This window comes from Heloderma suspectum, chromosome 1 (assembly GCF_057233095.1).
Source record: "Heloderma suspectum isolate Gila_16-S chromosome 1, 16-S_ref, whole genome shotgun sequence".
Classification (NCBI taxonomy): domain Eukaryota; kingdom Metazoa; phylum Chordata; class Lepidosauria; order Squamata; family Helodermatidae; genus Heloderma; species Heloderma suspectum.
The window spans coordinates 112,256,788-112,281,762 of NC_139458.1; the positions used below are offsets into that span (position 1 = coordinate 112,256,788).

The following is a 24,975-nucleotide window of genomic DNA, read 5'->3' on the forward strand; positions in this document are numbered from 1 at the left end:
TAAAATGTCAAATGTGCCCATGGGCTTAAAAAGGTTGGAGACCACTGCTCTAAATTGTGCTGGTGACTGGCCCCTGTAAGGTGATCCAAAGTACTTCACGGCTGAATAGGGATTTGAATGCAGTATCCCCAGTTCTAGTCAGACATTCTCTCCATAACCCCACAATGGGTCTCTGTTGACAAGTGGATTAGAATTTTTTTTGTAGGCTAGCAACTTCAGTGGACATATTTTCAAGGCTGAATTAACTCCTTCCTTCCAAGTCTATTCTATAAATAACGATGAATATATACTTACTTAGCATCCTTCATTAATTCATCCCTTAATTGCCTCTCAGATATAGTCAGTTCAACAAATTAAAGCAACCTTTAAACTAAGACCTTATAAGAATGCTATCTAATCAATTCTTCAGGTCTGGAGTTAAATCTCCATGATTAAAGAGAGAGAATCATACTGCTCCTTAAATATTTGAAAGTGATATGTCCACTTACAGTTAACCTTCTGTCATCTTCCCAAAGCTCCAGAAGGTAAAAACAATTGGAAGAATGCACTACCATAAGAGCCAGGTCATTGTGGCTGGTCCACTTGGAATGGACACTCATTGCGGCTGGTCCACTTGGAATGGACACGCTGATGAGTTCTTAGGACAGCATTTCAACAAGTGCCCTTAGTAGTGCGACAGCTATTGTTAGAGCTGATTTAACTGCTGCTTTGATGTCAGAGGATGGTCCATTGCAACAATCCCCCTCGTTTAACTTCCTACTGTTGTATTGGGGAGAGGGGTGTAGGGCAGAAAGTTGCATCAGATGGGCCAGATTTGTTTTTCTTTTTTCTTTCTGCCAGATGTTGTAATCAAAGTGTCTGCTTATTACAGATACTCTTATTATAACAGCAGAAGGGTGGGTGGTTGCTGCCGGAACTGATGTAGCCGTGATCAAAAGTTACGTGAATTACATACCAACATATAACAGTGTCAAGGGAGTTGCCAAGCCCTTGGTTAGGCTTCCTAAGAGCATCTTTATGGCCTCTGATGAGGCACAGAGATTTGCCAGGTGAAAATTTGTAAGGATTAGTTTAAAGTGTGGAGTTAAATGCATCATTAAGCAAATAGCAGAAAAGCTTCTAATAGTATTTTGCATGCAGAAGTAAAACAGTTATTGGAAGAGAAGATCATGGAAAGCAGCACCTTGATTCAGTTGGTTTTAACTATGTATGAGATTTTGTCAAAGGGTATGCAAAAAATACAACTTAACTTGCAGCTTGTCCTTATTCAAAAGTAGGGTCCACCTACTTCAGTGGGAACTACTCTCAAGTAAGTATGCTTAGGATTGCACCCAAATCCTTTCTAAAACATACTTTCTAAGGCTTCAGTCCTGAGCACAGAAATGCAATGTGTGCAGCAGCTGGAATCCTGCTGGCAAAGGAACTGCCTGCTGCTGCCTCTGCCTGCCTCCTCCTGACAGCCATACCATTTTGTGCAGCATGCATGTGGTGCAGCAACAAGCCTGATGACCAGTCTGGAAGGAATAGTGTAGAATGGGAGCAGGGGCAAGGGTTTGTCGCTCCCATGTGACATTTGAGCAATCCAGCTCACTTTGCCTAATGGTGGGGTTGGATCTGTAAAGTGCCATGCTCTTAAGGGTTTAAAGTGCCATGGTCTTAATCTTCCAGCAGTATTCTCCCTGGTACCAATGCTATAATCACTGAGATGTCAGCTCAAGTCAATTCTTTTATAATACTTTTCATATAATATGAGCTATTTTGATTGTAATCTCTTATACAGATGCATGTTAATTATTGTTGCTGCTGTTTTAATTAACTGTCTCTTATGTTTTATATGTTAATATTAAGCATTATAGTCTTGAATGCTATGGCAGAAAATTAGGAATAAATAAATAAATAAAATAGAGATATGCCAGTCTAAACTCCTTGGAGGAAACTGAGGATAAAAATTAACCTATGTTAGTTTTGTTCCAAATGGTCAACCTGAAATAAAAAATAAAAATTTTTCTTCCAGTTTGTAAGAACTTCCCTATCTGGGCACCAGTATTTGATTGCTGCAAACAATCTGGCAAGTTTGCAGTATTCACAAACTTGGTTTAGGACACAATCCTATGCATGTTTAGACCAAAAAATGTCCTACAACTCCCAGCATTCCCCCAGTTGGCTGGGGAATGCTGGGAGTTGTAGGACATTTTTCGGTCTGAACATGCAATGGATTGTGCCCTTAATTAGCTATACTGACTGATTTTAGTGAACAGAACTTTTTATATAAATTTGTTCTGTGGATTACTGGCATAGCCAGCATAACTTGCATATAATTTCCACAAACATACTGGTTGCACAGGAAACTGGTCAGAACCATATGGGCAGCAGGTAGACATTGCTCTACTCCACATCCATGTAAATCTACACTTGACAGATTTTCATTGTTGATTAAACAGCTATCCCTTCATAAACTGAGAAATGGAAGTCCCAATTTAGATCTCATGATCTCAGCCAAGTATTCAGTAGGTATCCTTAGGCAACTCACTGTAGTTACTTAAAATATTTATTATTTATTATTATTTTTAGTTATGCTTAACTTTCTATTCTACTTTCCCCTCCAATGGAAACAGCAAACAAGATATAAAAACCAAACAACAGAAGTAAAAATAACAATAATCAAGTTGTTAAACAATGAAGTAAACAACAAACACATCTGAATATAACCTACTAGGGCATAGTCTGAAGGCAACATGAGGCAGCCACCTTGCTGAACCTCAGCAGGTTTGGGTCTGGGAACCTTGAGTTCCATGATGGAAGAAAGGTGGGATATAAATATAATAAATAAATACTACCAATATAGGCATCTGACCCTCTGATGGGCTTTGGAGTGACATTTTGCAGCATTTTAAGATAAGCAAGCAATTTCTGTCCACAAGCATCCAACAGCCTACTCTTTCTGCACACTACAACTCATTCAGTATGTTCTCTGCCATTCTAATCTGTTTTTAAATCAATTAACATGAAAGAGGACAAAATAATCTCAGCATTTTTTAAACCATATTTATTTGCATGAGGCGGATTGTCCATTTAATTCAAGTCTAACTGAAGAAGCTCAGCTCCAAGGAGAGTTTACTGACTGTAATCCTAAAGCCTGTCATGCAGATTTAAGGAAAACATAACAGAGTGACTCAAGAAACCGTCTCCCACAAAAGTCTTATTGAAACCTCAAGAGGGATTAAACATGCCCTCATTCGAAAATGGATCAACCTATGCCAGAGGCAGAAAACCAAAAGACAGCAAAAAAACAAAAACAAAAGAAAAACACATATTTTAAAAAATCACATTCTGTCTGAAAAGGCAGCTCAAGCATCTCACCAGCATCTTAATCATGAGGCAGCTCTATCTGTATGTTTCAGATTCAATGTCTGTTTTTCAAAGGTAACCTACACCATTGCCTTGTGACTATCACTCAACAGTCAATGTTGGCAGGAAAGGCACAAAGGACAAAGACAGATATTTCTTGGGGTGCCATTTAGAGTACTGTGAAAGAATGAGGAATTACATTCCGAGGTACTTTTGGTGGGAGACAAGAGGAGGTTGGGGGTTGTGGACCTGGTGTTGGATGGGATACAGCTACCCTTGAAAGACCAGGTCTGCAGCCTGGGGATCATTTTAGATTCCCAGCTGTCCATGGAGGCTCAGGTGTCAGCTGTGAGCCAAACAGTGCTGTACCAACTCCATCTGATACAGTGCCTGCGCCCCTACCTTCCCGACCATCTGCTCCCATTGTTAGTACATGCCCTGGTCTCCTCTCGTCTAGACTACTGTAATGCGCTCTACGTGGTGTTACCCTTGAAGACGGTTCGGAAGCTGCAGCTGGTGCAGAACATGGGGGCTCGCCTGATTAAAGGCAGCCGCCAGCGTGATCACATCACTTTGGTGCTGAAGAAGTTGCACTGATTACCAGTTGTTTTCCAAGCTGAATTCAAGGTGTTGGTTTTGACCTTTAAAACCCTATACAGTTCCAGCCCAGCCTATCTCAAGGAGCACTTCCAGCAACACCAGACAGGCCAGTTAACAAGATCAGCCTTGGATGGCCTTCTCTCTGTCCCATCAGCCAGGACAGCTAGACTGGTGAGGACGAGGGAGAGGGCCTTCTCTGTGGTGGCCCCCAGTCTGTGGAACTCCCGAGGGAACTCCGCCATGCCCCCTCTTTCATGAGCTTCCACCACGCACTGAAAACTTGGTTATTCAGGCAGGCATTTAGGGTGGGTTAGTGTATTTTTAAATAATGTTTTAATGTATAATTTTACTGTTTTAAATTGTACTGTTGTACATCGCCCAGAGTGGGCGGGTGACCAGCCAGATGGGCGATTAATAAATTTAATAAATAAATAATACATAGCCACAAGCACATTTTTCTGTGTGGAGTTACATAACCACAAGAAAATTTTGTTTAATTCTGGAGAGTCATATGGAACTAGGCATTCTGACAGATCCAGTGTACATTCAGAACAAAGGAGTTTAACACTTCCTTGGCATAGGAAATTAGTATAGTAATCTGTAGTCTTTGGTAATGTAAGAACTGAATAATACCCCACGCACCCCAATGTGTTTAGTCAGGGCTGCTATAGCAGTAACCACTACTCATTACTGGATACTGTGCCAGATTTGATCAGCCCATATAAATATACAAAATGAAGGGGGTATATGAAAGAAAAGGAAGTAACACCAGAGGTCTATTGGGGCTCGCTGTACACAGACTGACAAAATGCGGCCAATAAAAGCAACTTTTTTTTGCAGTTCAGATATTTTACCTTTGCTAGTCGGAGGTCCAAGATCATTAACTACCACAAGCCACTAACTTTGATAAAAGGTCCAGTAATCTATCAAGAGCATCTTACAGCTCTATACTAAGTTACATGTACTTGAAAGAAACTCTGTGTAAATAGAAGTTATTTCCCGGTAACCATGTATGAGGAAGGAAGTTTTAATATTCTGCATGACTACCTCCAAATGACGAAAAGCAGCACAGGTAAAAATGTAACCTCACTTCTGTCAAATATATAACACAAGTCAAATTCTGCTACCTTCATTTATATTAAATAAGAACACAAAGACAGCTATGCTGGATCAGACCAGCATATCTAGTCCAACATGGAATTTGCACTTTTCACAGCAGCCACACACTGTGTGAACATTTTCATCCACCTATCCATCTCAACACAAATATCCTTTATCAGTAACTGCCATTAGGTTTTATGCCCCATCGTGCATCACTTTATACTTGCTTACAAATGGCATTAAAAAAAACTTTAAAAGGGAGGGGAGATGTTGCTATTTTAATGCCCTTCCATTTTGGAGAGATCATTTTGGAGCTCTTCATAATCCGTTTTTGTTTTAACTACCCTAAATAATTTGGTGTTGTCAGCAAACATAAGAACATATAAAGGGCCATGCTGGATTAGACCATCTAGTCCATTCTGTTTACATAGTGGCCAACCAACAGCCCATGGGAAATCCACAAGCAGGACATGAATGCAACAGCACCCTCCCACCCATGTTCCCCAGCAACTGGTGTACAGAGGCATACTGCTTCTGATACTGGAGGTAGCATATCGCTATCAAGATTAGTAGCCATTGATAGCCTCATCCTTCATGAACTCCACTGTTCATCCTTCATTCCAAATCATTTATGAACAAGTTAAAAAGCACCAGTCCCAATAAAGATCCTTGGAAGACCCCATTGTTTACTTTCCACCAATGAAAGGTTAGAATCATTTAAATAATTCAAGTTGTCTGTTGCCTGCAACCGACTGGCTTACGCAACTGCTTAAAGTACTATTACCCTAGAGAAAGTAGGCAGAGCAAATCATTAAACTAGCATAAGCTACTGATTCCCCTCCCCACCCCCAAATATCATCCACTGTCCACGTAATGCTAAGGAAATAGGAAAACCAATTTATTCAGCCTTCTCATTATCTGATATTTTTATGACCTACAGGCCATTCAGATAAACACCATATCATCTCTAGCAACACCAGGTTCACTTCTTGGCTAGGTCAAAATGCAAGCTTTTTCAACTTCAACAGCAAGATAACAGTGAGGCCAATGAGAGAAAGAGTGTGTTACAAAAGCAGGAGCAAAATTCATTTTTTCTTGCACCACCAAAACCAAATAAGCCAAGGAGTGGGCAAATTACTTCAATTGAAGTCATATCAATTGGGAAGCTGACTGAGACCATGCACTGCAACATAATTGCCCTCCATCAAATTCATGGGTCCAAACTGTCTGTTTTCCATCTGCTCCTATTCCAATTTAAGCAATTTTGAACTTTGCTCTCCCTTGGTGAATGCATCACAGATTTATTAGAATGTCAGGGTCCAATTGTTAAGATTCTCTAAGGCAGGTTATTACAAGGTGTGGATTTTTGATGTCCATCAGTCAAGCCCAGAAATGCTGAAGGAGCACAATCAATGTGGCTTTACTCACCCTGGAAACCCATAATATAAGATAATGAAATACTCCAGGAGAAGGGGGAAAGGAGCAGGAAAAGATTATTTTCTTTTACCATTATCTCAAAGACTTCCCTGCTAATGGTCCTAACACCATAAAGAGGTTTTTAAAATACTGCATTTCTAACTGCCAGAAATCATCACTGCTATTATCATGGGTTTTATAGATTTATGTCCCCTTGTTACAAGGCTTGAGCCTGTGCTAGTTATGTCATGAATGTGTCAGTAAATCTTGTCATACTTCTTACCGTATTCATACACTAACTCCATTACCTAACTGCGCCGTTTACAATTCCGCCCCTATGTATATATCTATAACTCAGCATAACTCCAGTCCATGAAAGCATATGCAATAATAAATGCGTTAAAAGTTGTCACCAGACTCTTTTTTGTTTTTCCAATAGCTAAGTGCCAAACAGACATTACTTTAAAGATGTTGTTAGCTGCCAAGTCTTTTTTCATTTACTGTACAGTAGGCATAGGGGGTCCTGATCGAGATCAGGACCTTAGCATGAGGGTACAGGGGTTTTAAATCTTCCCTGCTATGGGCACAATCTGGATCAGGTCCCCTGCACCTATTCTAGGGTAAAACTGACATAGCTGCTACCTACATCTTTAAAGTAATGTCTGTTTTGGTCCCAAGTACAGAGTTACACTCATTACAAAAGTGTTTCAGAGATTACCTGTGAAGTTTGATTTCACTAAAAAAAACCCAGACTGCATTCATTTATTTGTTTAGTTTTAAAACATGTATTTACTGCCTAACATTCTGTTTAGATTTCAGGATGGTGTACAGTCAAAATGTGTATCATAATATAAACACAATAAAACAGCAAATATAGTAATTAAAAATAAGAGTTTAAAATGACAATGATTAAAATGCTTGGTTAAATAAAAACATTTTTGCCTGGAGCCAAGCAAACCTCTTTAAGGAGGGCATTCCATAATTGTGCACCACTGCTGAAAAAGCCTTCTCCCTTGTGACTGAAAAAAATAGTTCTGATAACGAGTGCTTCCTTTATCAGAACAATGTTATTCAAGTTTAATTAAGTGTAATTATACTGTCATTGTTTTAGGCAAATGACTAGTTTATAGCATACGTCACTTTTGAAACTAATGCAACACAGAAGTTCTTGGAAAACAAATCAACTAAACAAGTGTCAGGAACCTCAGGCCCTGGGGGCCAAATTCAGCCCTTCTAAGTTCCCTAGATGGTCATGCCCCCTGAAGTAACCTGAAGCTGAATCCCTACAAGACAAAGGCACTATGGGCCACGGGTTCTCAGGTTCAGGAATTGGGTAGATAGCCTGTTCTGGATGGAGTAGCGTTCCCACTGAAGGAACAGGTATGTCGCTTGGGTATGCTCCTAGATTCCAATTTGTCGCTGGTGGCTGCAGTGGCAAGGGGCACTTTGCCCAGCTCCGGCTGTTTGCCAGCTCTGGCCTTTTTTGGATCAAGATAATCTGGCCTTAGTAACATCCATGGCACCACCTCTGGAAACATCTTAGATTACTGCAACACACCATATGTGGGGCTCCCCTTGAAGACGGCCCAGATACTGCAGCTAGTACAAAATGCTGTAGCTAAGAGGAATCATATTACACTTATGCTGAAAGCTGAACCAGCAGCCAGTGAGCTAGCAAGCCCAATGTGCCCACCGTATGAAGCCCTTAGCTATTTGGGACCCCTTGCCAGCCAACTAGGTTCCTTTGATCTGCAGATGTCTGGCTTGCTGTTGTTCCCCCACCCCCTGCCATAAATGAGGTGAGGAGGATATGAACCCAAGATAGGGCATCTTTAGTGAAGCCCGCCCCCCCTTGTGGAACTTTTTTCCAGGAGAGGCGCAGTTACCCCCATTACAAATACTTTTAACAGTACTTTAATTACCTTTTCATTTGCAAAAGCATTTAATCCCTGACTTGTTGGTATTTGATATTTTTAGGTTAGATTATTATTGTTGTATCTTAAATTGTTTTATTGTGACAGTAGAATTGTATAGTTGTCTCACTGGTACTTGTTTTATAAATATTGTAAGTCACTCTGTGCTCCTTTTGGAGAAGGTGCGGCATAGAAGAATTTAAATAAATAAATCTGCAGATGATCAAGACTGTTAGTGTGACCAAGCGCACAAGGGACTTTGTGCTGCTCAGCCCCAAACAAGCAACAGGAAGAACTGCGGAGCGGGAGGCAAGAGGGCCCCATCCCTACCCTGCTCAAAAATGAGACCAGTAGTTGCAACAGGAGGATGTTCTCAGATCCAAGGGCAGAGGAGACACAGAGGTAGAGGGAGTCCTTGAAACTGAGCTGTCTGCAGGGCACTTGCTTGTCCATCATTTCCCTCACGAGCACGCCTAAGTGCAGGGGCAGGCAACCTTCAGCCCTCCAGATGTTGTGACTCCAGCTCCTGTCACCTCTCACCATTGGCTATGCTGGCTGGAGTCCAACAACAGCAGAACGGCTGCCGCTTGCCTGCCCGTGCGCTACTATACAGAGCTGTGCGCTAGCTCTGATGTGCTGCAGGCTGGGCGAGTGAACCAGAACGGTGTCTGGAGACTCTGCAACACCTCTTAGTTTGGGGGCATCCTTAATACATTGGCTGAACCTTGCATGAGGTAAGATACAAGAAGCCTTTCAGGTGCAAGCCTCTGTCCCCAAAAAATAATAAAAAAAGAACAAATACACTTGTTATCATAGAACCTGGCACTGCAGTAGAGGCAACGGGCCACACGCGTGGCCCAGAAAGCCTGATCGGTGCTAGTCTTGCCTACAGAAGCCTCCCTGCGCTTCGCAAGAGAATGCTGTACGGTAGCCAAGAGCACTCCTCTTCCCCCATCTCCTCACTCTAGGGAACAAGGAAAGGTCCTTGAAGCATTGCATTCCCATTCTAGGAAGAAACTCCTTCCCAGCAGGCAGCGCAGGGCGCCGCCAGTTTACAATAAGGCCTCGGAATTCCGAGAGACGTGCGAAAACGCGGGCCAGACCGGGAAGCCGGCCAGCCCGCCCGCCCCGTGCAGGGGCCTGCGAGGTCCCGGCGAAGAACCTCAAGTGAGGCGAAGATGCCGCAAAGCAGCCGGGGGGCGGCGCGGGGGGGGCGACAACTCTGTCTTTTGGAAAGGCGGGCTGGGGAAAGAGGGAACTTCCTGGTGGAAGAGGCCCTACTAAACAGCTGAAGGAGCCCAGCCCAGCAGCCGCAGCTCCTCCGGGGCACAGCGTTTTTCGGGCGTGACGCGCGTTCCCCGCGGCGGCACACCCAGCCCCGCGGCGGCGTCGCGGCCTCGCCCGGCTGAGGCGCCGCTCGCTCCCGGGCCGAGGGCAGCGCGGGACACCCTTGGCTTCTCCCCGCGTCTCCTCCCTCCACGCCCCTCCCCCTGCGCCGTTAAAGGCGCCGCGCGGAATGCGTGGCAAGCCTGGGGCGAAGCTCGCTCGCGCGCGCGCGCCTGGTTACCTTCCTTCGCTTTTTTCCTCCTGGCCAGAGTGCCCCCGAGCTTGCCCAAGAAGGAGTCGTCTTTCTTCCGGGAAGGGGGCGACTTGGGGGTTGGAGACTTGGGGGACGAAGGCGATTTCTGAGGAGAGGTTGCCATGGTGGTGGTCCCGCGAAAGCGCGCCCCAGCCCCGGGGAGAAGAGCGGCCGCCGAGCAGAGCCCGCTCGAGCCAGTCACAAGCTGCTGGTCCCTATTCCCAACGGAAGCGGAATTATTCCAAGCATTTGAGGCTGTTCTTGCTCGCCCGCCCGCCCGCCTTCCTTCTTCCCTCCCTCCCTCTTTCTCCCGCGCACACCCAGGGACGGATTTTCTCGCTCGCTCTCATCGCACGCGCGGACACAGAGCAGCCAGTCTGCGGCTGCAACTCGCCGGGCCCGCGCTGCTCCCCATTCCCGTCTCTCCCACCGAAGTCATCCAAGTCTGATACACACTGCTGGTCTGTACCTCCTGCTTCTGCAAATAGATCCTTTTTTATTGTCTGTGTCTGTCTCCTCTTTTTAGGAGAGAGTTTTGTCATGCGGTGGGGGCACCTGCTAAAATTCCCTTTTGTATGTTCTCTTTTGAATGTGTTCCCCATTCTGTTTTTCACCTTTGATTTTTTTTTCGGTTTTAAAACACGCAGACACAGGGCTGTCACCCACTTAAAAAAAAAAAATTTTTTGAGAGGTGGAATTCGGAGCAAAGAAGTGGGAGTGTCACTAAACTCCCTGTTTGATCCTTTTCCTCAAATCTCTTTTCCCCAGGGTTGGTTCCAAACATGCATTTTCTCTAGCAGGGGGACAACTAGGATGGATAATAAATTTGGATCAGAGAAGCAGCAGGGAGGTCAAAGATTAACAAACTCCCCCTGATCCACCACATAAGAACATAGGAAGCTGCCTCATACTGAGTCAGATCATTGGTCTATCTAGCCCATGTTGTTGACACTGACTTGCCAGCAGCTGTCCAGGGTTTCAGGCATCTACCTGGAGATGCTGAGGATTTAACCTGGGACCTTCCGCATACAAAGCAGGTGAGCCATGGCCTTTCACACATCTCTCTTCCAAATTTTCCCACCTGAAGCTGCTTTTCAGGGCTGTTACACATTTGCACGTAATGTGCAGTTTCCCTTCCACAAATAAAAAGGTACTGCTTTTGCTTCTTGAATTTAGCACAGAAATATCACACAATTCAGGAGCTCTGGTGTTCATATAGAAACGCCTGTGTGCAAGAGCTGTCTTACCTATTTTAGAAGCCAGAGAATATTCCTTATAAGCAAACAGCAACAGAGAATAGAGGAATCCCTGTGCATGTGAAGCTTTGTTTCGTGGCCACAGTGTTTGCTGCACCTTCTAATCTAACACTCTGGTTTGCACAATGCCCTGGGTTCGCTCTGGGTTGTTTAACCCACAGCGAGCCGCAGCGCATAGCAGGCACATGCAGCTGCCATTAGAATATGCAACCCCCAATGGGGTTGTGGTATGTTATCCAAACCCAGCCACCGTAGGTTATTTGAGGGTTAAACAACCTTCACATAATCCAACTACAAACTGTGCAAACCAGCTCTGTCTTGAATTGTGTCTGCATAGAAGACATCCCCTGTAAATAGAAATCAAACTTCTTCCCAACTGACAATGCACATTTGTTTATTTAACACATACAATACCCTTTGAATGATCAGATTCCATTCTGGGAAATTATTTGGGGGATTATTAAGAAAATACATTTTGTTTCCTATGAACTGTACTGACTTTCCCCCTACACAGGTAGCAACACTAGGGAAAGGGAAAACTGCTTTTTCCACTTGCAGATGTAAAACAAAATTAAAGACAAGACTGAGAGGATTTCCGCTTGCACAATGAGAATTTCCCTTCCTGTCCGCCCCGTAGCCTCCCCAAAACCTGTTCCAGAGGGTCTCCAACCTTCTGCATGTGATCTGCAGGGGGACAGATAATCTCCCCATTCCACTGACGGAAGCTGTTCCATCAGCTCAGTGGGTTAGTTGGACACCACCCAGGTTCAACTGCAACTTCAATGCTGCTTGTCCCATCAATGATCATGAAGACAGGAACCTTTATGCAAACCAAAAGGAACGTGAAATTCCATTAAACATTTCCCAGACTTCGTTGGTCACAGAAAAGTATTGGTTACTACTGAGGAGTTTTAAGCCTCCTTGATTAAAAATGCAAGTCTGAGTTCTGCATATATTTCCTCATGCCTACAATAAGCACTTAAATTACCCAAATATTATTTTAGTTTTAATATATTTTAATACCACCATGGAAAATAGCTTATACTACAATAATGCAGTAACTCTCACAATACACATAAATTATGAACAGAATGCATCTATTAAGTACAAATGAGAAATTCAGATACTGTACATCTCTTTTTAAAACATCTGGTATAATCCTGTCTTATACAATAAAGCAGCTTTGTCTAAACATTATTAATTATTGTATTTTAGTTACTGACCAAAACAGAAAAGTGAACCCCAAAGGATAAATATGTTTATAAGTTCCTGCTGTATGTAAACATGCAAAAATGAATACATACATATTGAAAACAACACAATTTTATTTTCTCTACCACCTTCAGAGGCATTTCCATGTTTCTTAATAGGATTCTTAGGTCCACTTCAGACATCTAAAATGATCAGGTATGATCCACATGCTCATTTTCATTTGCAAGAGGAGGAGAGGAAAAGCATCCACTTTGGCTTGAGAACAAACTGCAGTTCCACATTACATACGAACTCAGGGAATACTGGTTTGCTCTAACTTTGGCTCTAACCAAAGTTAGTTTTTTAAAAAAAAACACACACACACCACAATTTCATTTTCATCTGTAAAAGGGAACTGCAGTTTGTTCTAAAGTGGAAAAAAAGATTTTGTTGTCCTCTCGTGCTCAAAGAGGATTGGGTATGGGTCTCACTGTGGCTTCTAAACCACTATTGTCTGGAATGCGCCTTAGTTTCTGTTACATTTTACAGAATTGGGTTATGCATGATTTGTTACAGAATAGAATTTATTCTTTGCTCTTTGATTAAAACAGGAGTGGAAAACTTGTGTGGGGGGCTATAAGCTAAATTTAACCCTTGTAGCGTTCCACAGCACTACAAAGCAATTTGCCATCAAATTTCAGCAGCAAACCAGCAATGTTGTCTTTCTTTTTTCTTTTGAGGAGTGCCCATTTTTTGAGGAGTGTGCAGCACCCCACAGAGTGTGGTGCCCAGAGATGTGTGAAAATGGCCTCTAGACCTCCCACAGTTGCCCGTTCCTGGATTACACATTGGAGATTTACTCGCTTTTTTGCCTACTCTTGCTATTGCTCAGCCGCAGGCAGGCAGGCAGGCAACATTTAAGCACCTTTTACATAGTTAATTAATGTTTAATTTCTCCTGTTAGAATGCAAGACAAAAATATTCCGAAACAATCCTGTGTTGTCCCAGATCCCTCATACCATTTTAAAAATTCAGCTATATAAATCAATGAACTATCAAAGACTGTTCGAAGTAAAGTGACAAATGTTTGAGGGATAGTTTTTTTTTCCCCAGTGAGCAGCAATCCTGCAACCAGTTTAGCACACAGAACATCCAGTGGTTTCAGCAGGGTTTCAGTGAACTGGGCTCAAGGTAGGAGCACCACAAGCTGATTTGGCAAAGTATTAATCTGGAACATATTATTTGTGCATTCATCTGGAGCAGCAGCGTAAGTATAGCTTATACATCTTTACAGATGGTCTTGTGAATACCGCCAGCATCATACAAAAAGGATTTAGCAATTTTTTAACTGTTAACATTGAGTGCCACAACTTTTTATACCCAGCTAAAGGTTATATAGCAGCAGAATTTATTATGTGAAAGTACCCTGTACAATCTATCACACTAATACTTCTGCCAGCTGAAAAAGGTTCACTTGATCCTTCTACATATTGTTAAAAATAATCCCTTTGATATTAAGTTACAGTGTTACAAACTGCAAATATTTACCACTATATTAAAGCACCATTTAATATACACAGCACCCTCTACCTTGTAAACACATCTTGTAAATTACATCTGCTCAGCCCTGTGCTGACATTTTTCCTGCTACTTATTTACAATATTCATATATAATCTGGAATCACAAAGATATCCTCTGTTATAAGAATTAACGTTGAAGTATACGTATTGGTATACTGTTGATGCTTGTTTTAAAAATTGGAACACTTTTCTTTGTGACCCACCTATGAAAGGTGGAAAGAAAACATATACATGACACATTTACAAATATAGAAAGATGGATAGAAAGGCTATAGTCGCAAGAAAAACAAAAGCAGTGCTGTAGTTCTGCAACTTTCAAGAACATTCAATATTAAAATGCCAGGACATAGAAAACAATGAACACTTCTGATGTCATTTCCACACTGGAAGCATATCAGATAAGGCACACATAGAATTTATTCACTCTTTTTGCATATATGTTGATCTAAGAAAAAAAGCTATTTTTATCATGCTTAATGGGAACACCATTCCTTCCCCTTGGAGTTGTAGCAACCACACAGATCTTTCCTCTAAAATAAGCTAACCATAATCTTGCATTAACGGTGTTCACCATGCTGGTAGGACAAAGATTTCCCTGGAGCTGGAGTATGTCCCTCAGAATTTGTACCCCTGAGATAGTATAAGCTTTTCAAAATACTGCTGTTCTTCTTTTTTCACCACCTTCTGCTCCTCCAACTTTCTTCTGCCTCTTATTGTCACATCCAACATTTCATGTCCATCACTTAGCTCCTTATAACAAATGTAAACAGAATGGTCAAAAAATGGTTTCCTCATTACAATAAATGGTATATTGTATTCATTTATCTTTGGATTTAATGTGTCAGAGGAGGGTTTGCAGCAGGGCTTGGGTGGTGGGTGGGGTTAAACAATAGGGCCCTCAAAGCTCCTTCTGGAAAAACACTTAAAATCAGCAGCCAAACTAGATGTGATGTTAGCAGACCCATTTATTTAAAGGTGGTTCTGTCCGAATCATGTATAGAGCTGGACAGCTCTAATTTTTTTTAGAACAAAAGGAGCAGGTAAACCCTCCCTGTGCCTTCAGATTATCTGGCTGCAAGTAACATACTGATCACTTCTGGTATCAAGATGATGATTTAAAACATTTCTTGGCCGCCTTTCAGGGCAGAAGCCCTCCCAAGGCAGCTTACAGCAATAAAATACATAAAAACAGTTAAAATATTAAGGTGCTAAAAACATATCAACTGGATTAAAAACATCTAGTTTGGCCCTTAGTCAAGCTTAATCTGATGGGGATCCAGACAATAGGATTGAACACACCGAAGAACTTGGCCAGTAGGATTAAAAAAAATGATTTTGAATATAGACTACCATGCCATAACACAAACTGCTTTTGAAAGTTCCATATCATTCACTTGATGGTTCCGTTTCATACCATGGGCCAAATTTCACATTTCCAATTTATTTATTTATTAATATGTATAACCCCACCCCCAAATTATGTATAAAGTAATTACAAAACAAATCGTACATTTTTGACTTGATAATACCCACTGATCTCTGCATTTGGGAATGTGGATATGAAAATTGGTCCTGTTAAGAAGACATTTCAGGTATATTCATCTATTTCTACCCCATTTCTTTGTAATGTATAAAACAGCTTAAAGAACTTGCAAAAGCTTCATCTTTTGGTTATTCAGAGGAAATCATGGCACATACACCTTTATTAATCTTAAAGACTATAACATTAGTTTAAGATTGTGTCTGTAATCCAGAGGTGAAAATGCACCATCCAGTCCTCTACTGGAATTATTTGGTGGGGATCCCTTTTAACCCAAATATCCCCACCCCCAAATGGCTTAAAAAAATTAAATTCACACTTTAATGAAAAGAATGGCTCAGTTCAATATCTGCACACACACTGTTACGGTTAGTTTACTTTTCAGCAGGTCCTGCACCAAACCTTCAAACTGCTGATGGAAGATAAGGCTATTAAAGGCTATCAATGGCTACTAGTCCTGGTGGCTATATGCTGCCTCCAGCACTCAAGAGGCAGTATGCCTATGTACACCAGTTGCTGAGGAACTTGGGCGGGAGGGTGCTGTTGCACTCACTTCCTGCTTGTGGGTTTCCTATGGCCAGCTGGTTGGCCACTGTGTGAACAGAATGCTGGACTAGATTGTCAGGGTGGAAACTGAGCCCATAGAGCCCCAGAACTGTTCTGATTCTGAAGAACAGCAATCCGTGGAAGAGGAGCTCGCTCATCTCTCACAAGCACAGCAGCTGGCAGAGATTCCTCCTGCCAGCATTCCTGGGATAGATAGTGACCCTGGCAGTGAGAGAGCACTGGAGGGGGGCTTGCTGGATGCTCGGTGCAGACGCAGGGAGCGACGACAGATGGAAGGCGCCGAAAGGAGGCACTCCGCTCATTTGGTGTTAAAACAACGGTCACGTCCCGAGGACCCAAGGGAAAGAGGGAGGATCTCTCCATAGCCCATAAGTTCAGGGTCTTCCCGCAGTTCCCCTTCAAACGGGGACCAACTGCCTTACCTGGAGCTTAGGCTACTCTGCTATCTATCCCCAGTGCAGTTCTTTGCTTAGTCGCTAGTGATTAGTATCTGTAAGAGTCATAAAGGAATAAAGCCTTGGAAAGAATCCTCATCATCTGTGTCCTGAGTTGACTATTGGAGGGGACTGCAAGAGGCAGCTAGGGCACTCCTGACAGAGATGGACCCTTGGTCTGAGCCAGCCTGGCTTTTCTTATGTTCTTATGCTTTTTTAATATGCATCAAACATGCCCAAATAGTCTCAAGGATGTGTACATCTAAAATAAAATTGACTTCGTATACAAGTATATCTTGCCTCATAGTCCACAATAGAAGTGGGCAGAGTGTTTTTTTCCTAGAACCCCTTGATCCTCCAACCAGACCCAGATGAAAAATACCAAAATCCATATTAGTGTAATACCTTTATTAGACCTTTAATGAAAAATAGTGGTTCAGGGGCCAGACATACACTCAGAATTAAGGAACAGGGTACCTCTGAGCTCATGCTCAGCTCAGGAATTTGTTTTCATTACTGGAACTGAGCTAACAGTTCTTTCACCCACAAATCCACTCCTGGTTTTCCCCAAGCATCTGCAGCTTAGCAGCCTAATTTGGGGTGCAGGAGTCTTTTTCTTCTGTTATTGTTGTTAAAAAATTGGGGGTCAGACACCCATGCTGATCTATTGCAAGCTATACAAAGATCTATGAGTAGATCCCGATCTACCTTCTGCCCACCCCAGGTTTAAAACACAATAGGGCTATTTGCACATAACGGCAGCAAATCATGGGTTAATTAACCTACAACTTGCCATGGCACATGCTGGGTGCATTCTGCAGCCTTTTTGAATGTAACTACTAATTGTAAGTTAACTGTGGGTTGTTTAACCCATGACTAACCTATAGAGTCCAGGTTTGGATGTCATGTAGCAACCCATGATAGTGTCAGGGGCGCCCTAGCGGCTTCTTTTTCTACACTCCAATAGCCAACTCAAGACACAGACGAAAGGATTCTTTTCAAGGCTTTAATCTTTTTAATGACTTTTTCAGATGCTAATCACCAGCGACTAAACAATGAACAGCAGAGTAGGCAGTTGATCCCCGTTTGAAGGAGAATCACTTGAAGTCCCTGAACTTATGGGCTAGGGAGAGATCCTCCCTCTTTCCCTTGGATCCACGGGAGGCGGCCGTTGCTTGCGCGCCAAACGGGCGCTACGCCTCCTTTCTGTGCCCTCCATCACTCGTCGCTCTCTGCGTCGAGCGTCTAGCAAGCCCCCCTCCCGCACTTTCTCACTGCTAGGATCACTATCTGTCTCAGGAGGAATCTCTGCCAGCTGCTGTGCCTGTGAGGGATGAGCTGGCTCCTCTCCCACGAATTGCTGATCCTCCTCAGAATCAGAACTGCTCTGGGGTTCTATCGGCTCAGTTTCCACCCTGACAGGCCCAATCAGGGGTTGAATATTCAAAATGGCTGCAGAACATGCCTAGCACGTGCTAGGATTAATCCATGATTTGCTGCCATTATGTGCAATCTGGGTCAATTAATTCAGTACTTTTCTTACCATCAGTGTCCCATTTTTCTGTCTCAGTTCTCCTCCAGTCAGTTTTGATGATCCTCTAATTCCAGCTCTTTGGCTCTGGACACAAGAATAATAGAGACTCAGCTATGACAACTATCAATCTTCAATATTACCATCAATATATTATAGAAAAGGTGGCACCAAGACTCTTGTCCTGATCTGCTAGTTTAATGGTCAGACAAACCAGGGCCATACCCTCAAGTCCAATCCATTCCCATGTTTACCACCAACACCCATAACTGCCCACTCGAAAATAGCAATGTCTGATCAATTGCAGTGCTCTAGAAAAAGGTAACATACATAAAGAACAACCTATGACTGAGAATAAAGGCTGCTACACGCAGTATGTAGTGACAGAGCCAGTGCGGTGCAGTGTATGGAATTGTGGGACTCGGACCAAACTCAGCCAACAAGCTTACTGGGTAGCCTTGACCAGTCACCCTCTCAGGCCCCAGTGTATATCATGTGAACATAAAAAGCGATAGTCCCTATGGATGCTGCATCTTGGAGAAAGGCTGGGATACAAATGTAAAATAAATACAAATGTGTTTTCCACCGAATGTACATACAGCAGGTGTCCAACAGCTGCTTGGTGAATTTGCCCCCACCATACTCACAGTTGAAAACATGAGTTTGTTATGCACAATGCTGACTACCATCGTTATATCGTTATCATTATTATTTTTTTGTCTATGTAAAAGATTTTCAATATATCCCTTGAAAACATGACAGTGAACTACAAAATGCAACTTAAAACCTCCCAAGTTATCTGCCTTTCCAAAACAGAACTGTGGCATGTCAAATTAGCCTAGAGTGTGCAACTGAAAACAGTTTTGTTTTTTTTTGGCCACCACAAGACTTTCTACATCATTCCTGCTCTTTTTGGAGCAGGAGGTTTTGGAGACCTCCTGGTAACAAAATTAGCAAGCAAACTGTGCACACGAAATACAAGGTCAGAAAAAGTGGGGCAGCCAATACCATTTTTATTGACACAGCTATTTATTTATTTATTTATTTCTATACTGCCCAATAGCCAAAGCTCTCTGGGCGGTTCACAAAAATTAAAACCAAACAGCACACAATAAAACAATTTAAAATATATAGAACATTAAAACCACAATATAACAATACAACCACAATAAAACCTAGCAGCAGTGCAGGAGTTTAAAATACAGATTTAAAACAGCAAAGCTAAAAGTTTAGAATGCTTAAATGCCTGGGAAAATAAAAAGATCTTCACCTGGCGCCGAAAGGAATACAATGTAGGTGCCAGGCGAACCTCACTAGGGAGCTCATTCCAGAGCTGGGGTGCCACAGCAGAAAAAGCCCTCCTCCTAGTAGCCACCCGCCTCACTTCCTTTGGCAGGGGCTCACGGAGAAGGGCCGCTGACGATTATCTTAAGGTCTGGGCAGGCTCATATGGGAGGAGGCGATCCTTCAGATAACCAAGCCGTTAAGGGCTTTAAATGTTAATACCAGCACTTTGAATCGGGCCCGGAAATGGACTGGCAGCCAGTGCAGCTGGAAAAGTACTGGCGTAATATGAGCTCGCAGGCCAGTCCCTGTTAACAATCTTGCTGCCCTATTTTGGACCAGCTGAAGTTTCCGGACCATTTTCAAAGGCAGCCCCACGTATAACGCATTGCAGTCATCCAGACGAGAAGTTATCAGAGCATGGATAACTGTAGCTAGGCTATCTCTGTCCAGATAAGGGCGTAGTTGGTATACCAGCCTAAGCTGATAAAAAGTGCTCCGTGCCACTGAGTTCACCTGTGCCTCAAGTGACAGTTCTGGATCCAAGAGCACCCCCAAACTACGAACCTGATCCTTTAGGGGGAGTGCAACCCCCTCCAGAACAGGTTGAATATCACCTAGCCGGGCAGATGAACCACCCACTAACAGTACCTCCGTCTTGTCTGGATTGAGTTTCAGTTTATTGGCCCTCATCCAGTCCATTATGGTGCCCAGGCCCTGATTCAGAACAGCTACTGCCTCACCTGGTTTTGATGAGAAAGAGAGGTAGAGCTGGGTGTCATCCGCATATTGATGGCACCTCAGCCCACACCTCCGGATAACCTCCCCCAGCGGTTTCATGTAGATGTTAAACAGCATGGGGGATAGAATAGAGCCCTGTGTAACCCCATGGCACAGTTGCCATGGCACAAAGCAATAATCCCCCAGCACCACCTTCTGGAATCGGCCATCCAAGTAGGATCAGAACCACTACAGTGCAGTGCCTCCAACTCCCAACCCAGACAACCTATCCAGAAGGATACCATGGTCGATGGTATCGAAAGCCGCTGAGAGGTCCAGGAGAATCAACAGGGTCGCACTCCCCCCGTCCCTGTGCCATCAGAGGTCATCCCACAGGGTGACCAAGGCAGTTTCCGTTCCAGCTTTTCTAGTACAGTCTTTCAAAAGTAAGCATTTTTTATCTTCTTCTCTCTGAAAAAAGCAGCACCATGCTATTAGGTCCTCCACCTCCACTCCCTTGGTTACATCTCTTTAAACAAGGGCATGACTGACTGAGTTGAGATGTAGCTCTCAAAAGCCATAGAAGGGCTTTTATTTAATGTATTACATTTATATCTTGCTTTTCCTCCAGAGAGGTCAAGGCAGCATACATAGAATCTCCCACCCGTGACCTCACACCTCTTGCCAATAAGTGCCCCCAAATCCACCCACAGACATATCATACTCATTCCAACCCAACTCAAACCAGCACAAATGGTTTAATGAGCTTTACCATCACCCTGCTTATTTAACTTATATGCAGAGTACATCATGAGAAACGCCGGCTTGGATGAATCACAGGTCGGAATTAAGATTGCCGGGAGAATTATCAACAACCTCCGATATGCAGACGATACCACCCTAATGGCAGAAAGCGAAGAGGATTTAAAGAGCCTCTAGTAGAGGGTGAAAGTGGAGAGTGCAAAAGCTGGTTTGAAACTCAACATTAAAAAAACGAAGATCATGGCATCTGGCCCCATCACTTCCTGGCATATTGAAGGGGAAGAAATGGAAGCAGTGACAGATTTTACTTTCTTGGGCTCCAAGATCACCGCAGACGGTGACTGTAGCCATGAAATTAAAAGACGCTTGCTCCTTGGGAGGAAAGCTATGGCAAACCTAGACAGCATAGTAAGAAGCAGAGACATCACCTTGCCGACAAAGGTCTGTCTAATCAAAGCTATGGTTTTCCCAGTAGTAATGTATGGCTGTGAGAGCTGGACTATAAGGAAGGCTGAGCGCCGAAGAATTGATGCTTTCGAACTGTGGTGCTGGAGAAGACTCTTACGAGTCCCCTGGACTACAAGGAGGTCAAATCAGTCCATCCTAAAGGAAATCAACCCTGAGTGCTCATTGGAAGGACAGATCCTGAAGCTGAAGCTCAAATATTTTGGCCACCTAATGCGAAGAGAAAACTCTCTGGAAAAGACCCTGATGCTAGGAAAGACTGAAGGCAAAAGGAGAAGGGGACGGCAGAGGATGAGATGGCTAGGTACCATCACCGATGCAATGAATATGAACTTGAGCACACTCCGGGAGAGAGCGCAGGACAGGAAGGCCTGGCGTGCTATGGTCAATGGGGTCAGGAAGAGTCGGACACGACTGAACAACAACAACCATCAGTATTATTATTCTGAAGCACATACAGTGGAGCTGAAGTACTATGGGTGTTTAAAGAGCAATGAAGCAGTTTCCGCCACTGAAAAAACACTACCTTTGTTTTTCCTTACGTTGTGACAAATTGCCAGTGGTGTGTTTGCAGGGAGTGGGGGTGGTGCTGTTTGAAGTGCTCATCTGGCACTTTCACCTGTTTGTCTTCCAGTGGATTAAGTGCCTAAAGATTCATTAGGATTCATCACAGGAGAATGTATTTGCCTTTACTAACAGTACCTTAGCTCCACTGAAAATATATTTCTAAAACAGATTGTAGCATTCAGACGCATTTATTGTAAAACACTTCCAGCTGCAAATGACAATAACTTAAGAAGCAACAACTCTCTATCTCTGTACACTAATGATGCTATGCTATGCAAGGCATAATGCAGCAATTTAGTTCAATAATGGACATCTGCGTGCATCAGAAATAAATTCTTCGGCCTGGAACATGTATATATTCTCCCCAGCTCTGACATTTTCGCTACTAATGACAAACTGTGAGTTCCTACTTACATGATCAGCAGTTCAGATTCATAGCGCATTAATTTATTCTTCTCTAATATCAACTCAAACCATTTGTGTAACAGCTGAGTTTCATCTTGTGTGCTTGAATCTGTTTAAGATATTTAAAAAACATTGCAAGATCAGGTTTTCTTTCCCATCATCCAAAATGTTACACCATGCAGAGACTGAAACAGGGTTTGTAAAAGTTTCTTTGTCTAAAAAGTACCACATTCATTACACATGCACTCCTAATTTGTTGAATATTTTGTAGTAGTCAAACACTAGAACTAAAAGTACTTGAACAGTAGGTTAGAAGATGAATAAAAAAGTAAAGTTCTATGTTTCAGATCCAGCTGATGTTAAATTATTCCTAATCCTGATTCTCTCTCTTCATAATAAATTTGTTCTTATAGTAGGATATAAGGTGTCAGAACAATGGTCCATCCAATCCAGTAGTGTTGACCCTAAGTGCCAGCGGGTGTCCAACTCCAATTTTGAAGCTCCCAGGCAAAGGTATTGCCCAATCTTGCTACTTGACTACTCTTAACTGGAGATGCTGAAAATCAACTGTGACAGATTTGTCTTTGTCTAGGGATTCTATGATATGAGATTTTTGTATTTAGCTGGATCATGGATCAGCGGGTAACATATCATATGCCATATCCTAAGAAAAAAGTGCCACCATAGACACTGTAAGTTTACAAAATTCCTGGTATTACCTCACATAATTTTTTGATAGAGGACTCTGAGGTCAGGGGTGCCTTTCCATTTTTTACTTTAAAATCTTAAACAGTTTCTACATGATTCACATTTGATATAAGAACATAGCCCCAAAACAAAACACATTATTGTTACAAGCAAAACACATGTTCAAGCATTCTAAGTTTAGTTCTAAACCCTTTCTAAAGGTTAATGTTTCTTACCCAATGACATTTCTGACCTGAAGCAAAAAGGAGCAGAGAAGTCACTGAGGACCAATGAGATTGTCTTCCCATGAGGATTGATATTTGGTCCTGTGATGACTAATGTTTGGTTCTGGAGTCCCTGTCCTCTGGCTTTCATATTTATATGATTTCTTATTAGTGCAGTTTACATGACACTTCTCCAAATGGAAATTTCAGAGCAGGACTCCTTAACAATGTGATATCATTTTTCCAACATTCCCAGCTATGATTTGGAAGTGATATATTTACTTCACAGTTTTGTCAGCATTCTGAGCCAAACATTTCCTTCAAAACAGTATGCAACCTGGTTCTCTTTCATAAGTCCTGTTTCGTTATTTTAAATTTGATGTGTCTTTAAGTTCTATTTACTTCTAAAATATTTCATGTAATCTTAACTCTTTTGTGTCATAAGCTGACCATAGTACAGTAAGCAATTATTCTTTTTCCTTCTCATCTAACGTAAGAACATAAGAAGAGCCATGAGGGATCAGACCAAAGGTCTGTCTTGTCCAGCATTTTGCTCACACAGTGGCCAACGAGATGCCTGTGGGAAACCTACAAGCAGGACATGAGTGCAACAGCACTCTCCCACACATATCTAATGCACATTTTTCCTGGCAAACCTTGCTTTTCCTGAGTTGAGCTGGGAAAATATTCTACCTTGCTTTCCTCATGTCAGCAAGCTTAGATGTCAGTGAAACGTCACAACATTCAAACTTAATACAGGAATATATCTTAATAGCTATGGGGAGTGTAGCAATTTATGAGAGGAATGTAAAAGATCAATAATTCTATTTTGGATAAATATTGGCAAGGTATTATACAAGTTGCTGCAGGAGTCTTGCAAAATGCAAAGGCTTCTGGAGCAAATATTTGTCACACAACCATGGGACCTTTTACATTTAAATCATGCATTCTGTTGCCTTCAGGCTAGAAGAAAGGTAGAAGAACTGGAACATACAGCTATTATTATGGCTGTCCCATGCTATGCTATGCCATGCCATGCCATGCCATGCCATGCCATGCCATGCCATGCCATGCCATGTTATGCTTGCATATTAGTTTATCATGGCTGTCTCCCTGGACCCAAGAACCCAGGAGAGGTAGTGGCAATCGTTCCCTATGCTCATTCTACTGCTATAGCAGTAGAATGATGCTTTGCCAAGTCCATTCTCATCACAGTGGGAAAATGCGCACAGGGACTGATCTCCATTGCCTTGCTACCTCCATGTAAGGCTCTGTCTTACTCCAGCTTCCTTCTGCCTTCAAGGACCAGTAGTAGCTTTAAGGGAGCCAGCTGCTGGTATTCCAGATTGTCCTTTACATTCTTAAGTGCCCTGCTGGATGAAGACTCAGCATCCATCTACTGTGGCATCTTGTCACACTATTTATTTGTCTATTTTTTTAAAGTGCATTTCCATCAGTGATGGCCTTTAAGGTGGTTGTTTTCAACACTGTTTCCAAAAGTGGCGAGCCAGATGCATCCAAGAAACTCAAGCAGAGGATGAGGGCAACCACCCACTCCTACTGCTTGTCTCCAGTACTTGATATCCAGAAGTAAACTGCTTCTGGATGTGAAGATTCCATTTAGTTGTGTCCTGCACCTTTTAGTTACCATTTCCTGGCTGCATGCACAGGGGTAGTAGTTTGTCACATGGGTGCTGCTTGCCCTGGGGCCATGGCTACTTGCTCAGGCTGTGCAGCCAAATGACAAGCCTGATCCTAACCCACTACATTAGGATAACCTTCCTAATTGCTCTCAAGATATTTC

The 24,975-nt window shown here is 42.7% G+C and overlaps 2 protein-coding genes across 3 annotated transcripts in view; both read right to left on the reverse strand.

The window, feature by feature from the left end:
* PARVA (parvin alpha) overlaps positions 1-10,183 on the reverse strand; it is a 115,548-nt gene extending 105,365 nt beyond the window's left edge. Inside the window, exon 1 of the mRNA XM_084853951.1 lies at positions 9,946-10,183. Coding sequence (XP_084710077.1) covers positions 9,946-10,081 — 136 coding nt within the window. The 5' untranslated portion in view covers positions 10,082-10,183. The remainder of the gene's footprint in view (positions 1-9,945) is intronic.
* A 2,038-nt stretch (positions 10,184-12,221) lies between these two features.
* The window catches only part of MICAL2 (microtubule associated monooxygenase, calponin and LIM domain containing 2), a 203,350-nt gene continuing 190,596 nt past the window's right edge, over positions 12,222-24,975 (reverse strand). For both annotated transcript variants that reach the window (XM_084853961.1, XM_084853971.1), the window contains 3 exons: positions 22,270-22,369; positions 18,070-18,144; positions 12,222-14,735 (listed from right to left, as the gene is read on the reverse strand). In XM_084853961.1, coding sequence (XP_084710087.1) covers positions 18,108-18,144; positions 22,270-22,369 — 137 coding nt within the window. In that variant the 3' untranslated portion in view covers positions 12,222-14,735; positions 18,070-18,107. The remainder of the gene's footprint in view (positions 14,736-18,069; positions 18,145-22,269; positions 22,370-24,975) is intronic.